Here is a 16,687-nt window from a genome sequence, read left to right on the forward strand (position 1 = left end):
CCCTATTGTGGCTTCAAACTATGAGCAAGTATAAAGCCACACACAGTGCTGGCCCAAATTTCGCATTTGAACTTGTTGTCAGAAGATTAGAGGGTGTCAAGGATAAAGTGTTGGATTATGATCTTTCTTCTATGAAGTTTCTTATGGTTGCTGCAGAACCAGTGAGGCAAAAAACTCTCATGAGTTTTGTTCAGCTTACTGGACCTTTTGGTCTTTCTCAACAGGTAATGGCTCCTGGTTATGGATTAGCTGAAAATTGTGTCTTTGTTTGTTGTGCATATGGAGAAAAGAAACCCATCTTAGTAGATTGGCAAGGAAGGGTATGTTGTGGTTATGTAGGCCTAAATGATGGAGATGTTGACATCAAAATAGTTGACCAAGAAACGGGTTTAGAGCACAATGAGTCTATGAAGGAAGGAGAGATATGGATTAGCAGCCTAAGTGCTGGAATTGGGTACTGGGCAAAGGAAGAGTTGAGTCAGAATACCTTCGAAAATTTGCTTGAAAACCATCCTGGTAAAAGATACACAAGGACTGGGGACTTAGGAAGGATAATAGATGGAAACTTGTTCATCACTGGTAGGATTAAGGATCTTATTATTGTTGGTGGAAGAAATATTTACTCGGCTGATATTGAGAAGACAGTTGAAGGTGCTTCTGAGTTTCTGCGTCCTGGTTGTTGTGCTGTAATTGGGGTCCCAGAGGAAACCTTGTCATCAAAGGGGATATCAGTTCCAGATTCTTCTGATCAAGTTGGCTTGGTTGTGATTGCAGAAGTAAAAGATGGTAAAGCTGTTAGCAAAGAAGTAGTTAAGCAAATTCAGGTCCGGGTTGCAGAAGAACATGGTGTTGCTTTTGCTTCTATTAAGTTGATCAAGCCTCGAACAATCAGTAAAACTACATCTGGAAAGATAAAGAGATTTGAATGCCTTAAGCAGTTTGCTGATGGAACTTTGAATCTTGTTCCGGAACCAATTGTGACCAAGAAAAGGTTGATGCGGTCCTACACTACAGGGACATGCAGGGAAGGGAATACACCTAGACCTGAACTTGTGACGAGTTGTCCATTGCCACCTGGCAGGCTGAGTCAGAAAGAGATTGAAGCTTTTCTGATGGGTATAGTTTCTGAGCAAACTGGAATTTCTATCAACAAGATCTCTACAACTGAGGGACTGACATCTTACGGGATAGACTCAATTGGTGTGGTCAGAGCTGCACAAAAACTTTCAGATTTCCTTGGGGTACCTGTCGGAGCAGTTGATGTATTTACAGCAACGTGCATCGCTGACTTGGCAAGCTTTTCAGAGGATCTTCTTATAAAATCTCAGCCAAATCACGCTACTAATCTTGCTTCCAGTGTTCCAGAATACCAGAATGACAATAGTTTTGATTTGATGATTGAAGTTTCAACACCTCAACAGTTTGGCATATGGGCATTGCAAATTTTAGGACTTGCTTATATGTGCATGATGCTTGCTCTTCCCACTTATCTATCAGTTTCTGTGTTCATGAATTTTATCTCTTCTAGACACTTTCAACCGGGAGCATATTCATGGCTAGGGTATGCCTTTTCTTTATTGGTTGCTCCTATCACTTGGATCTTCTGCATATTCACAACTTGCTTATCTGTAGCATTCTTTGGTAAAACATTCCTTCAACCAAATTACGCTCTGACCCCTGAGGTTTCCATATGGTCTATAGATTTTGTAAAGTGGTGGACGCTTTACAAGGCCCAAGAAATTTCTTCCAAGGTCATGGCAATTCATTTGAGGGGGACAGTGTTTCTGAAATACTGGTTCGAGTTGTTTGGAGCAAGAATTGGTTCATCAGTATTGCTAGATACAATTGACATTACAGACCCATCTTTGGTTTTTATTGGAGACCAAGCTGTGATTGCAGAAGGAGCACTGATTCAAGGACATGAAGTAAGAAGTGGAGTTTTGAGTTTTCTGCCAATTAGGATTGGCCAAAGATGTGAAGTTGGTCCTTATGCTGTGATCCAGAAAGGAAGTATTTTGGGAGATGAGGCTAAGGTAGCAGCTTTACAGAAAACGGAAACTGGAAAGCTTGTTCTCAGATCAGGCAGGCGCAACAATGTCCAAAAGGTAACCTTTAATTTTTATACTTCTTAATACTCCAATTCTTTTCGGTACAAAAACTAATGACGCTTTATATTTCATTTGGTCTCAGGATGCAGCAAAAGATGCTCAAACTGAGGCCATCTATCACCTAATGGGTATTTATATGGTCGGGTTTGTCAGTTCTCTCTCAGCAGCAATAGCTTACTTCCTTTACATCAGTTTATATCAAGAGTCGCCATCCCTTAAACAGTTTTCATTTCTCTGTGTTGCTGGAACGATCCACTGGCTTCCTCTTACCATCATCGCATATGCTACTATGATGTTTACTACCTCGATGCACCCACTGACCTTTGCCACATCAGTTGCCATCGGTTACCTTGCTCATGGCTTGATACTCAGCTTCCTAACTTGCATCATGACACAGTTCCTTGATAAAGAAGATCAAACAAAGGAAAGTCCATTTAAAATATGGCTTCGTCACAGAATTACCATTGCTTGCCATCTTAGATTTGCCAAATTCCTTTCTGGAACTGAAGCCTTCTGCTTGTATTTGAGGCTGCTAGGTGCAAAGGTTGGAAACTATTGTTCGATAAGAGCCATTAACCCAGTTTCTGACCCAAGGCTGATTTCAATTGGTTCAGGTGTTCATTTGGGTGATTTTAGCAGGATCATTGCTGGTTTTTATTCGATAAACGGGTTTAAAAGTGGGAAAGTCGAAGTCCAGGATAATGCAGTAATAGGGAGTCAAAGCATTCTGCTTCCTGGTTCAGTTGTTCAAAAAGACGTTATTCTTGGCGCTCTTTCAGTGGCTCCAATTGATTCAGTTCTCAAAAGGGGTGGTGTCTACATTGGGTCTGAAACACCTATCATGATAAAGAACATCATGCACGCTCTAGATGAGCGTATAGAAGAGATGGATGTGAAATACAAGAAGATTGTTGGGAACTTAGCTGCTAATCTTGCTGCCACAACTCTTAAGGTTAAGTCGAGATATTTCCATCGAATAGGGGTCAGTGGGAAGGGAGTTTTGAAGATATATGATAACATCAAAGGGCTGCCTAATCACAAGATCTTCTACCCTGGGAAGAGTTACCCTATCATCATCAGACACAGTAATAGCTTAAGTGCAGATGATGATGCAAGAATTGATGCTCGTGGTGCAGCTGTGAGAATACTATCGAGCGAAACTGGAACCCCAATCCTTGATCTGACTTTGAAAACAGGAAATGCATTCTATGCAAGAACGATCTCTGATTTTGCAACATGGCTCGTTTGTGGGTTACCGGCAAGGGAGCAGCATGTGAAGCGGGTCCCCCATGTGCGTGATGCCGTATGGACATCACTTCGCAACACAGATTCATTCACTAATCTGCATTACTTTTCAAACATATGCAGGCTTTTCCGGTTCGAAGATGGAAATGAAATGTATGTAAAATTCAAGTTGAGACCTTTTGATGAGAACATCACTGAAGAATCTGGCAAGGTTGATCCCATCGGAATTCTTCCTCCAGAGACCGGTGCAATTCCAAGAGACAGTAACGACAAACGACCACTGCTTTTCCTTGCTGAGGATTTTCAACGTCGTACGAGTCAACCAGGTGGGGTTCGGTATATATTTCAGTTACAGTTCCGAGCTGTACCTAAGGATGAAATCACCCAAGACATTGCACTTGACTGCACAAATCCATGGGATGAGACCGAATTCCCCTATATCGATTTGGGAGAGATAACAATCGACCAAAATAACACCAAAGAACAGACTGAGGATTTGGAGTTCAATCCTTTCCTGAGATGCAACGAAGTGGATGTAATTCGTGCTACTTCTGCCTCACAGAGTGCTTCCATTGATCACGGTCGTTCATTGATATACGAGATATGCCAACATTTGAGAAACGGACAACCACTTCCGGAGGCCTGGAGGAGTTTCATAGAGCAATCTGATGTCAAAGTTGACCTTTCAGGTTGTGCCATGGCTACAACAGCAACAATGGAGAACAAGAATTCAAACGAACTGACTCTCGCAAGAACCTGGTATCAAACATCATGGACACTATTTGGCCAACCTTTGTTACAAACATTCTTGCCGTATTACCTAATGGCATTAATCATTTATGGTCCTCTAAACTTGATGTTTTACGTTAAAGAAACAACAGGATACCCGATTCAGTGGCTGCTGCCTGTGTTCTGGGTGTGTTCGGGGCTCTGTTCTGGACTAGCATGTGTTGTGGGCAAATGGGTACTAGTCGGAAAGAAGAAAGATGGCGGAAGTGTGCTGATTTGGGGCAAAGAAGTGTTCATGGACACGATATGGCAAGCATTTAGGACATTGGTTGGAGACTACTTTATGGAAATGGTTAGCGGGTCGTTCTTGTTTACAATGTGGATGAAATTGATGGGATCAGAGATTGATTTGAACCAGGGGGTGTATGTGGACAGCATGGGGGCGGTGTTGAACCCCGAGATGGTGGAGATGGAAGGCGGCGGATGTGTGGGGAGGGAAGCTTTGCTGTTTGGTCATATATATGAAGGAGATGGTGGGAAGGTGAAGTTTGGGAAGATTAGAATTGGAGAAGATGGGTTTGTAGGAAGTAGAGGTGTTGTTATGCCTGGAGTGAGGGTGGAGAATGGGGGTAGTCTCGGTGCACTCTCACTTGCATTCAAAGGAGAAATCATCAAGTCAAAATAGTTTTATATATATATATATATATATATGCTTCTGAATGTTGTTCTATATGCGATGCATGACACTTGCATCCTTTTTACTATCAAATAAAGCATTCCGGAATTGCAAAATTAATAGAAAATTGTTTCTATCTTTCCTATATCTTCTTGTTATATTTTTAGGGTCAAGAGAGAAGGTAAATTTTGTTGGTTGGGGACAATTTGTTATCCTACTGAGTTCTTCATGACATATGGTTTGTGATATTGCCTTCATTTGCATACTGAGCAAAGTTGCATCAAAAGACGGAAGTCTGAAATCTAATCTAACTCTTAACAGAGTTCAGTTAAATAATTTGATGACAATCAGAATTTACCGAACCTTCGTTGGATAGATCCACATCAAAGATTCAATTTTTTGGAAGTTGTCCATAGCTTGCAATAAGCTGGTTAATACACAGGTTGTAAGGGTGACAAATCCATGTTTGGTTGAGACTAATTTTCGAGCATTTATTTTAGGATCCTCTATAATCTTATTTATTGGTGTAAATGTCTGGTTTTGTTTATCTATATTTATATGTTACACTATCGCATTTTGATAATTTACAAATTGGACCGTGTATCTAGTCTTGGTTGTTGGACGTCCATGTTCTTTTGGTCGACCCTTAAATCGTGTTGGTTTAGGGGTTGTTTACCAAACTCTAACGATGAGCATGATAATTACGCATGGTAACGGTGCGTGTAATGCAATTTCCGGCCCCGTTTCCACTATTTCATCCCCGTCACTGGTAGATACGGGAAACCGAATCCCCTCTCCGGTTTTTGTTGGCCTATCCTTAGTCACCCCCGGTTTATCTCCGATCAAAATCCCGATTCAACAATTAATGGTTCAAAAAAATGCTCAAAATGAGTTTAAAAAAAATATAACATAGTATATAACACATTAAAAAATATATAATTTTAATTAATGTATATACATACGGGGATGGGGCGGGTTGGGAAAGTATTACCTGGCCCCGGTTTTCAATATGTAGGGGATCCCCGACTCCGATACTTGTGTTTACGGGGAATCTCTCTGTCCCCGAATAGCATGGGGGTAAATCACCATGCCTAATGATAATGATTAAAAAGCTTATTTGAATTAATTTTGATAATGTTTTTAATTGTTGAATTAAAATAGATGAATGAACAGTAACAAGGATTAGGTATATTTAATGTTAAGGACCCATATCGGGGTTATAGTGCTACAAAGTCTCTGGACTAAAATAAAAATAGATTATTTGTGGCTTTTCTACATGATGCTCGACTTTGACTTAGCCCACACCAATTTTTTCTCGAGCCTTATCATTTAGTCAAACAAAAGGTAATTATTATGTTTATTGTTATTATAAATAAACATATTTTCACTATTATATATATTCAAAAAAACGTTGTAGTATCTTAAAGTTTATCCAATTAAGATGTTTATGTTATAAAAGATGTTAAAGTCTAAAGTCTTATTTTACTTTTTATTGATAAGGGTTGGTGCTGAAGTTTGAAAATGAAATCAAAAAGAGTGTTCGTTTTTTGTAATTTGATATATGTCTGAATGTGTGTAACTGTGTAATTGCCTATTTTACCCCTGTGGATACTATAACGTTGAGTTTTTATACATACATACATACATATATATAGAGAGAGAGAGTTGTAAACCAAGGGACGAAGAAGAGAGCGACACGTGTCTCCGACGTCTACATTCAATATGAATAACGAAGGTGAAATTCATGAACTATTAATGATGAATAACATATAATCATGATCCATATTAAATCGATTCATTATGAATAACTCGTGGATGCAGGGGACCTCTCATTTGTTCTTCAGTTTACAATCGAAACTTGGTTCTCATTTGAACTCATCTCTAAATATAGGCCAAGATTAATTTGCAACCTATGTAAATCTTAAAACTTTTGCATCCCCATCTTAACCATTGGATCAATGATAAACAATTATTTTGCTTTTTTTAATTAAAAATATTGGGTCTGTATCTTCTTAATTAATTAATTAATTAAACGTAATGATATCAATTAAAAATAATTAATTCTTAAGTAAATTATGGAATTAGTTATTCGGTAATTAATTAAAAATAATCATATCAATAATGAAATAACAAGCAAAGACAGTTGCCATAAAATTTACTATTACTAGTAATCAACTGGTAAATTGGTGTTGGGGTTCTTGATCAACAAAGGAGCTTGAAGCAAGTCTTCCATGGCTGCCACAGAAGAACCTTTGAAACCTTCTTCATCTCTTGTTGCCGCTTCAATAATCTTTTTTATTTCAAATGCTTTCTTCCTCATCTCCTTCCCTTTTCCAGTTTCACTCATCACTTCCTCTATCTTCTCCCTTAAATCCTCACTCCTCACCTCAAAATCATTCCCTCTAGCCACCTCCACACATACCTCTGCAACCTCCACCAACATCTTCGAATTATAGAACTGCTCCGCCGCCAACGGCCACCCCAGTAACGGCAGTCCGCAGCTGAGAGATTCCAGCACCGAATTCCACCCACAGTGGCCCAAAAATGCTCCTACAGATTTGTGTGACAGGATCTCCACCTGGGCTACCCATTTTTCTACGATAACTCCTCTCTTTTCCTTCTCCATTTGTTTCTTGAAGTTTTCCGGCAGCCACTCCTCTGCTCTGAACTTGCGGCTTAGGTCGAATCCTAGCGGCGGCCGGATTACCCAAATGAAGCTTTTCTTACTTTTATCTAATGCTTTGGCGAGTTGTATCATCTGGGATGCACTTATGGTGCTCTGTGATCCGAAAGAGATGTATAAAACAGAGGATGGTGGCTTTGAGTTCAGAAATTGTAGGCATGATTCTGTATGGATTCCACCATTTTTTCCGGTCTGAGCTCGACCAAATACAGGTAAGTTAATTGGGCCAATTGCCCAAACTGGTCGACGAAATCTTCTTCTGAAGTACGATAAACCGACTTTGTCAAACTCTTCCACTGTATTAAACAAAAACCCATCGGCATTATCCCATGTTGGGAGGTTCTTTATTTGGAATTTCGACCAAGGGTCATTCCCGGTGGCCGCTACAAGGCTTGGTGTCAACTGGGACACCTGCAGTTTACCAGCTTCTTGAAAATCCGGTAAAAAGAACTCACCGGAATCAGAATTTTTGTGAGGTAGATTGATCCAAGCAGAGTAGTAACACGCTAGTCCAAACCCACCGGCTCCACCATAGATGACATGGAAGATTCCGAACTCATGTGAGACGGCGGCGGCCCAGCCAAAGAAAAAGTCGGCCACCACAAAAAGCGGGGGAGCTCCGGCGTCAACGAATCCCTTGAGAATGTTTGTGAAGGCGGGTTTGAGAGAGGTGGAAGCGAGAAGGAGGTCGTACATACGGCTGGGTGGGAGTGAATCGGTGTTCTCAGAGTGAGGAGGAAGGCCATGATCGGAGGAGTTGAAGGGGATCTCAAGGAGGCGAATAGCGGAGGAGGGAGGAAGAAGACGGCGGAGATTGGCGATGTTAAGAGGGGTGTTAACGAAGGTGATTTGGTAACCTTTTTGTTGGAGTTGAAGAGATAAAGCAAAGAAAGGGATAATATGGCCTTGTGCCATGAAAGGGAAGATGAGGACGTTGTTGGAAGCCTCCATTATTGATTTGATTGATGGGAGGAGGAGGAAGGGAGTGGTTGATGCATAGAAACATGTTAGTCTCTCTTTATTTGTAGAAATAAATACAAAGAAAGAGACATGAGGGGGCCATTGACCATTCAAATCTTCTCTTTGTTCACATTTCAATTCATATATTTCTTCCACGAATCGTTCGATCTCACTTTTGGTCAAAACAAAAATGTTTTAAATTTTAACACTATTATAAAATAACTAAAAAAAAACAATAATAAAATAGAGAGAAGTAGTATGTAATATCTTATAAATCATAAGTAATTTTTATAAAGATGAGTTACAAGTAAATAATCACGAGATATTTTATTTCTAATCAAACTCTGATATCATCATATCTTTTAGACGGTGACACATTTATCCTACACACTTTCCCTTGTGATGAGTCGAATGAGTGATGTGCACAACTGTTGTCTCATTTACGCCAAAATAAAAACACAGTGGAAAAAAATAAAATTAGAACTAAGGAAAGAGTACAACGCACAAATTTATTTGCAATACATAGGCTTTTCCTTTTAGTCTAATATTCTTTCAGATTTGTACATTAATCATGAAGCAATATGGTATATAAATTGTTATCTCATTAAAACTTTACACCAATGAACAAAACCTAATGGGAAAAATAAAACCTTAGGTGAAGGAAATAGCATAACATACCAATATCACATGTGTCGATGTATATTTTGCAAGAGATGGATCATTATGTCATGACCATTGTGTCCCACATGGTCTTATTGAAACATATATGTATAATTGTCTCAAAATTCTTTATTGACGATAAAATATGATTCAATGACTTAAATAATCCACTAGTTTGACACGTTTATTTCTCTGATATATGTTCCGTTCATATCATTAGAGTTAATGTACATATACCTGTCATTCTCATAATATCATTTCCAGTTGGTACAAATATCTTAACAATGTTCATATTAATATAGTGTTTTAGTGACTATTAATCTATAATAACAAGAAAATGGCAATCCATCGTCTAAATACTATGGTGGGAGGAATTATAAAGTAAATATTCGTTTATCTTTTAAGCTTGTATGGGAGGTCCGATGAAAACACTCAAGTTCTCCTCGATACATTTCTACACAGAATGGAGAATTTTGAGAGTTTTATATTTGTTTTCGTGTATTTATTTGCATCTATAATGGTTATATATCCAGTTTTACATCAACAAATAAATTTAATTTAATACTTAAAATAAATTTCAAATAAACTTATGCTCAATCACTCTTAGATTAATATGATATAGTTCATTTTCAACTTGTTTTTTTTATATGAGCAATTATTAGTACATTTTTTTTATTGTCCATTATCATATGGAAATTAGTTGCATCTCTGTTTTAAGGATTGGAAATTCTTCTCGACTCTTGCCATGACCCTAATCCTTCCACGGTCTCGTCCACATGGTGTATAGATGTCACATGTAAAAGATGTCTTTAACTCACTATCCTTTGGAGTTGCTTTCACCTCTAACACTTTCATTATTGACGTTGGGAATTTCCTTAGTCCCAACATGTCTAGCGTTGTTATTCGAATGAACCTTGTTATATCTCTCAACTACTTGCAGTAGATTGATGAGTTTATCTAAAGGTTATATTCCAGTTTATATTAGTTCATTAATATTTACTGATTTATGAAAGGTGAAAATAATGTTATACATCATGCCATTTTTCGAGTTGCTTGTCACAAAGATTGAGACGCTTTTGGAGATAACATTTCTTTGTTGAAAATCAATTACCTTCTTGTAGTCGAGTAAATGGGTTTCATTCCACTGTATAATTAGTTTGGAAAGTACATGTTTATGAATATTCTTGATTCTTCCTTTCACCACAATCTTGGGAGATTCTAGTTAATGTTATTACCTATGAAGATTGTGACTGATGTGCAGTCTCAAAAATCTCAAGGTATTTACTTGTACATTAACAATTGATTTTTAGGGCCAATAAATTTTGATGGGTTTTAGGTATATTATTGTACTTTTCCGACAAAATTAATCTTTTCATTGGATATTCATCTATGGTACTCGAGTTCTTTTGAGTTTAGGACATTGAATCTCGAATGAATTGTTCAACCCTTTACATAAATAAGGGATAATACATGAACCTTTTTTGTTCACAAGAAGAAAAAGTATGATGTACGTGAAATTTCATTATCATAACAATATTGGATTTTTGTATGTTTACGTTTTATTGATAATACTTCATCAATATTTTAGTTTGTTAGAGAAATCACTCAATATCTTGGATTTCCAGGTAGTAGGGGAATCACATGGATTTCTTAAGTCCCTACAAATCTTAGTGCTATTTACACATGTTTGACAAAATTCTTTTGATATTGTGTGATTTATTTAATTTTGAAGATAACATTACTAATTATAGAGCTTTTGGCATGAAACCGAAAAGAATACGAGTTTGGCATATGAAGTCAACTTTAATGTTTTAATACATTAATGATATTTAAGAGATTTTGTCATCAAACAAATAAATATTAGTTTCGACATAAAATAAAATTCAATCTTTTAACATCTTAATAGTATTGTTAGGATTTTTGGTAAAAGAATAAAATATATGAGAGTTAGAAATGTAACTTCCAGATATTGATTCTAAGACTGAAAATTATGAGTAGAAACTCATAATCAAGATAAAATTCAAATACTACATTAAGTAGGGTAATTTGTTATAAAAAAAAAACTAAAAACACAACTAAATGAATACAAAATTGAATAAGATAATCAAGTGTATCGATACTCGTTTTATAAATCTATTAAACGAGGTAAAAAATAATAAAATCAAAGATATAAAATACAATAATAAGTCTCAAAATAATTAATCTAGTATTCACAATATTCCTCATTACACAATTTACTTCTTTTTTTTAAACTACGAGGGTGTTTGAGATTGCTTATAGAAATAACTTATTGACTTATTCATATAGTACCGATAATAAGCATATTTGAGTGTTTGGATAAACAACTTATACCGGTGTCAAACCGGTAATAAAGAGTTTTTGAAGAAGTTAAAGCATTCTAACTTATAATAAGTTGATAAAGAGTTTTGTAGAAAAACATAAGTTGTTTCAAATAATCAATCTCAAACAACTCCAAAAACCTACGAACAAAAATAAAAGAAATCTGCAACCTTCACATTAAAGATATGCATTAATTACTTGATATTATTATTTTCAATATATATCCATAAATAAATAAACAATTTCAATCAATATCGTTTACAATATTTTAAATAAACTCAAGTATAACTTAGGGTCGTTTACCAAATACTTACCCGGGTAAGTGTTTACCAAGTCATATTATCTTACCGGATGGATATGGTAAGGATCAAAAATCTTACCCGGTAAGAGCGAGACAAAGACTAAATCTTACTCGGTAAATGAAGACAACGACTCTTACCACGGTAAGCACTTACCAGGTAAATTGTTGCATACGATGTCGTTTTTGTGGACTAAAATCTTACTTGATAAGTAAATAATAATGTTAAATTTTATCGGTAAGCACTTACCAGATAAGTGTTTGGTAAACGGCCCCTTAGTTGGTTTAATAAAATATAACTTTTTATTAGATAAAATACAAGTTAACATATGAATGTATTTATATTCAAATACTTACATCGGTTCAAAAAATTATCAAGTCATGTTGGTGATGATTGTTATAACTCATCTACAAAAGAATCGTTATCAGTTCATGAAATATGGAAAATAAACAAATGATGGGGCATGATGGTAACCACGGTTCAAGTAGGCGATTAACGTTCGTGCTGATAACGTGTTATAGAAGCAATATCTCATTAATCATAAGCCCTTTTTATAAGGATGTGTTACAAGTAGATAATTATAAAATATTTCATTTCTAATCTAATTCTGATATATCTATCTATATCGTCATATTCTTTATACGATGGCACACTTATTATACGACAAACTCTCTATTTTTAATTTAGTTTAGTCCAAAAAATAAATTTTACATTCAGATTTATCATAAAAAAATTAAGTGTTTATTAAAAAAATTAATAAACAAAAGACCACATTACCCTTCATTTAACTAGAATCAATACAAAAACTACTTCAGTCGATGAAAGAGACAATCAGACAAACAATGGATTATATATATTGGGGACAAATTTGTAATAAATGAAAATTAAGGACTGGTTCATTAGAAATTACATATTTTAGAAACCGAAATTTACTCCAAGATAAATAATAATAATAATAATAATAATAATAATAATTATTATTATTATTATTATTATTATTATTATTATTATTATTATTATTTTTATTATTATTATCTAGAAGTGATTGCAATCCGGGTATCTTCGATTTCTATACATATGTGTGTGCATTGATGGGTGAGTGTATCTATTATTTATTCATCAAGAGGTCGTTTATCAAACGCTTATTCAGGTAAGCTTTTATCAAGTCACACTATCTTATCGAATAAAGATGGTAAGGAGCAAGAATCTTATTCGGTAAGAGCGAGAAAAAACCAAGAGTCTTACCCGGTAAGTGATGACGACAACTCTTACTACAGTAAGCGCTTACCGGGTAAATTGTTTCATACGATGTCGTTTTGGTGGACTAAAATCTTACCCGCTAAATAAAAAATATTGTTAAATTTTACCGATAAGCACTTACTAAGTAAGTGTTTGGTAAACGGCCCCTAAGACTCTTCAACCTGCTCGGTAGACTGAGAAATTATAACTCGTATGATTATTTTACAAAAAGCTTGTTATTGAAATCTAATTGATCCCAACCTACGTATTGAACCTAGAAAGGTTGGGTTTTCAAGACCCGACACAGGCACAAGCTAATCTTGGGCTCCATATAAAATCAAACGAAAGGATTCCATGTGTGCATGGATGAATATAACATCAACCTCAACTCCAAGTATATTGATCAGCGTCAAGATCTTATCAAATCGAAAGATCAAGAACATATTTTATCACATAATTCATCAACAAAGCAAAACGAATATGGCTCTCAAATATCAAATTTAATTCAACAATGAAGTTATAGCGATAGTACCTCGTAGATCAACAGTTGTGCAAATCAAAAACAAACAAAAAAACTGAAATAAATGAATCAAATTATTCATAACGAAAATATGAAGATTGTTTGAAAATAATTAAATATAGTGTTGATTTTAAAAATTAAATAGATTAAATGTAATAAAAAAAAATTCAATAGGGGTTAAAACTGTAACATATTCAAGCCGAAAACATTATGGATTATTCTTGTCAAATATTTTCTAGAACAGGGACCAGAACTGCCAAAAACAAAAACCCTTTTTAAAATCTGAATTTGGAAAACATTTCAATAACAGGGGCTGTACTGTAAATAAAAAAACTGGAGGGTCCTAAGTGAAGAAGAGCGGAAACTTATCATCTTCTTCACTCACCCGGTTACCACCCCAAACCCGATTTGTCTATCGAGCGAAATGAAATATATTTAACAGGTGTGTTTGAAATATCGTATGATAATAGGATCATAAGACGAGAACCAAGAACTAATCAGAACCCTTGATATTTTTAATCTCACTCCTATCTCTTTAATTGTGTTTATTACATAATTGATTTGCTAATTCACGAATTAATGTTGATCTGTAATTAGGATTAATGGTGTAAAATGAAATGTAATGAGCAAATGCTCTAAGTATTTGGTAATTAATTAAAAATAGTCATATTAATAATGAAAAAACAAAGTTTTATATTATACTGTTTTCTTGTGAATGCACTTGTATGCTTAACAACCAAAGACACTTGCCATAAAATTTACTAGTAATTATCTGGTAAATTGGTGGCGAGGTTCTTGATCAACAATGGAGCTTGAAGGAAGTCTTCCATGGCTGCCACAGAAGACCCTTTGAAACCTTCTTCATCGCTTGTTGCTTCTTCAATAATCTTCTTTATTTCAAATGCTTTCTTCCTCATCTCCTTCCCATTTCCAGTTTCACTCATCACTTCCTCTATCTTCTCCCTTAGATCCTCACTCCTCACCTCAAAATCAGTCCCTCTAGCCACCTCCACACATACCTCTGCAATCTCCACCATCATCTTCGCATTATAGAACTGCTCCGCCGCCAACGGCCACCCCAGTATCGGAACTCCACGGCTGAGCGATTCCATCACCGAGTTCCACCCACAGTGGCTCATAAACCCTCCTACAGATTTATGTGACAGGATCTCCACCTGGGCTGCCCATTTTTCTATGATAACTCCTCTGTTTTCGTTCTCCATCTGGTTCTTGAAGTTTTCTGGCAGCCACTCCTCTGCTCTGAAATCGGCGTTTATGTTGAATTCCAGCGGCGGTCGGACCACCCAAATGAAGCTTTTCTTGCTTTTATCTAATGCTTTGGCGAGTTGCATCATCTGCGATGCACTGATGGTGTTTTGTGATCCGAAAGAAATGTATAAAACAGAGGATGGTGGCTTTGAGTTCAGAAAGTGCAGGCATGATTCTGTATCGATTCCACCACTTTTCCCGGCCCGAGGTCGACCATTTAAAGGTAGGTTAATTGGCCCAATTGCCCACACTGGTCGACGAAATTTTCTTCTGAAGTACGATAAGCCGACTTTGTCGAGCTCTTCAATTGTGTTAAACAAAAACCCATCGGCATTAGCCCATGCTGTAAGGTTCTTTATTTGGAATTTCGACAAAGGGTCATCGTCGGTGGCCTTAACAAGGCTTGGAGTTAACTGGGTCACCTGCAGTTTACCGGCTTCTTGAAAATCCGGCAAAACGAACTCACCGGAATCAGAATTTTGGTGAGGTAGATTGATCCAAGCAGAGTAGTAACAGGCTAATCCAAACCCACCAGATCCACTAAAGATGACATGGAAGATTCCAAACTCATGTGAGACCGCCGCCGACCACCCAAAGAAAAAGTCGGCCACCACACAAAGTGGGGGAGCTCCGGCGTCAAGGAATCCCTTGAGAATGTTTGTGAAGGCGGGTTTGAGAGAGGTGGAAGCGACAAGGAGGTCGTAGATACGGTTGGGTGGGAGTGAATCGGTGTTCTCAGAGTGAGGAGGAAGGCCATGATCGGAGGAGTTGAAGGGGATCTCAAGGAGGCGAATAGCGGAGGAGGGAGGAAGAAGACGGCGGAGATTGGCGATGTTAAGAGGGGTGTTGAGGAAGGTGATTTGGTAGCCTTTTTGTTGGAGTTGAAGAGATAAAGCAAAGAAAGGGATAATATGACCTTGTGCCATGAAAGGAAACATGAGAATGTTGTTGGAAGCCTCCATTGTTGATTAAGGAGGAAGAGGAAGAGGAAGAGGAAGAGGAAGAGTAAACACGATTCTTGGTTTATGCTTTGATGTTTATTTCAAACATAAATGACAGCCACCCGACGTCACACCCTACCCCAATCCCAATATATGGAAACAACATTTACCTTACCTAGTACATACCTAGGATTTTGTCTTGAATTTGGATTATGGTGTCTTTATTTAGGTATCTTTATTTTTCCAATCATTGCACCTTCAAATGACACTAAACCACATTTTTTTGGTTTTACACCAACCATACCTAAAGGGGAGTGTTAATGGCATATCTAATAGGGTGTTGAATATTTGAGAATTGTGTCATCTTTAGAACCTATGAAATATTAAATCGATTTAATAATATATTATATTTAATTATTATTATTTAATATATATATATCAATTAAGTTATATTTATATAATTATATATATACCCTCTACATATACTTTACATACATATATTATATAATATTTTTTATTTATATTATTATTATAATTTTTTTTATCTTCACTTATATATTATATATATATATGCACACAGACACATATATATATATATATATTTACTATTATATTACATAATATATATCAATATTAAAGTATTATTGTAATTATTTTAAAAACTTAAAATAGTTTAATCTAAAAGTTGATTTTTATGATTAATTAGTTATTTTTAATTGATCAGCTATTTATATAAACCATTTATATTAAATTTAATTAAGAAAAAAATTCAGAAAATTAAAGAAATTGTTCCATTTTGAATTATTATGTTTTTAAACTTTTTTTTCATTGAATAAGTTGTTTAATTCTTTTTATGTTGAATGATTAAATTGTTGCATTTTTTTGAATAATTAAATGATTAAGCTTTTTAGAAAATTGGTTACTTAAATTATTTTAACCTTTTTAAAATTGTATAATTTAAAAGTTATTTTTATAAAATGACCTGAAAATTGTAATCATTTTTACAGAAAATAGTATT

The 16,687-nt window shown here is 35.9% G+C and overlaps 3 protein-coding genes across 3 annotated transcripts; 1 reads left to right on the forward strand and 2 right to left on the reverse strand.

Moving 5' to 3' along the window:
- The first annotated feature begins 2,949 nt into the window (after positions 1-2,949).
- Positions 2,950-4,767, forward strand: LOC112508536 (linolenate 9R-lipoxygenase-like). The gene is made up of 2 exons (XM_025113232.1): positions 2,950-4,112; positions 4,638-4,767. Exons 1-2 carry the CDS (start codon positions 2,950-2,952, stop codon positions 4,765-4,767), a joined length of 1,293 nt encoding a protein of 430 aa, XP_024969000.1.
- A 2,117-nt stretch (positions 4,768-6,884) lies between these two features.
- Positions 6,885-8,394, reverse strand: LOC112525896 (UDP-glycosyltransferase 92A1). Its single transcript, XM_025136216.1, has one exon. The coding sequence runs from the start codon at positions 8,390-8,392 to the stop codon at positions 6,923-6,925; it is 1,470 nt and encodes a 489-aa protein (XP_024991984.1). The 5' UTR covers positions 8,393-8,394; the 3' UTR covers positions 6,885-6,922.
- Positions 8,395-14,135: 5,741 nt separating this feature from the next.
- Positions 14,136-15,692, reverse strand: LOC112524166 (UDP-glycosyltransferase 92A1-like). Its single transcript, XM_025133861.1, has one exon. The coding sequence runs from the start codon at positions 15,688-15,690 to the stop codon at positions 14,221-14,223; it is 1,470 nt and encodes a 489-aa protein (XP_024989629.1). The 5' UTR covers positions 15,691-15,692; the 3' UTR covers positions 14,136-14,220.
- Positions 15,693-16,687: the final 995 nt, after the last annotated feature.

Source organism: Cynara cardunculus, assembly GCF_001531365.2.
Source record: "Cynara cardunculus var. scolymus isolate 2C chromosome LG 1, CcrdV1, whole genome shotgun sequence".
NCBI lineage: Eukaryota > Viridiplantae > Streptophyta > Magnoliopsida > Asterales > Asteraceae > Cynara > Cynara cardunculus.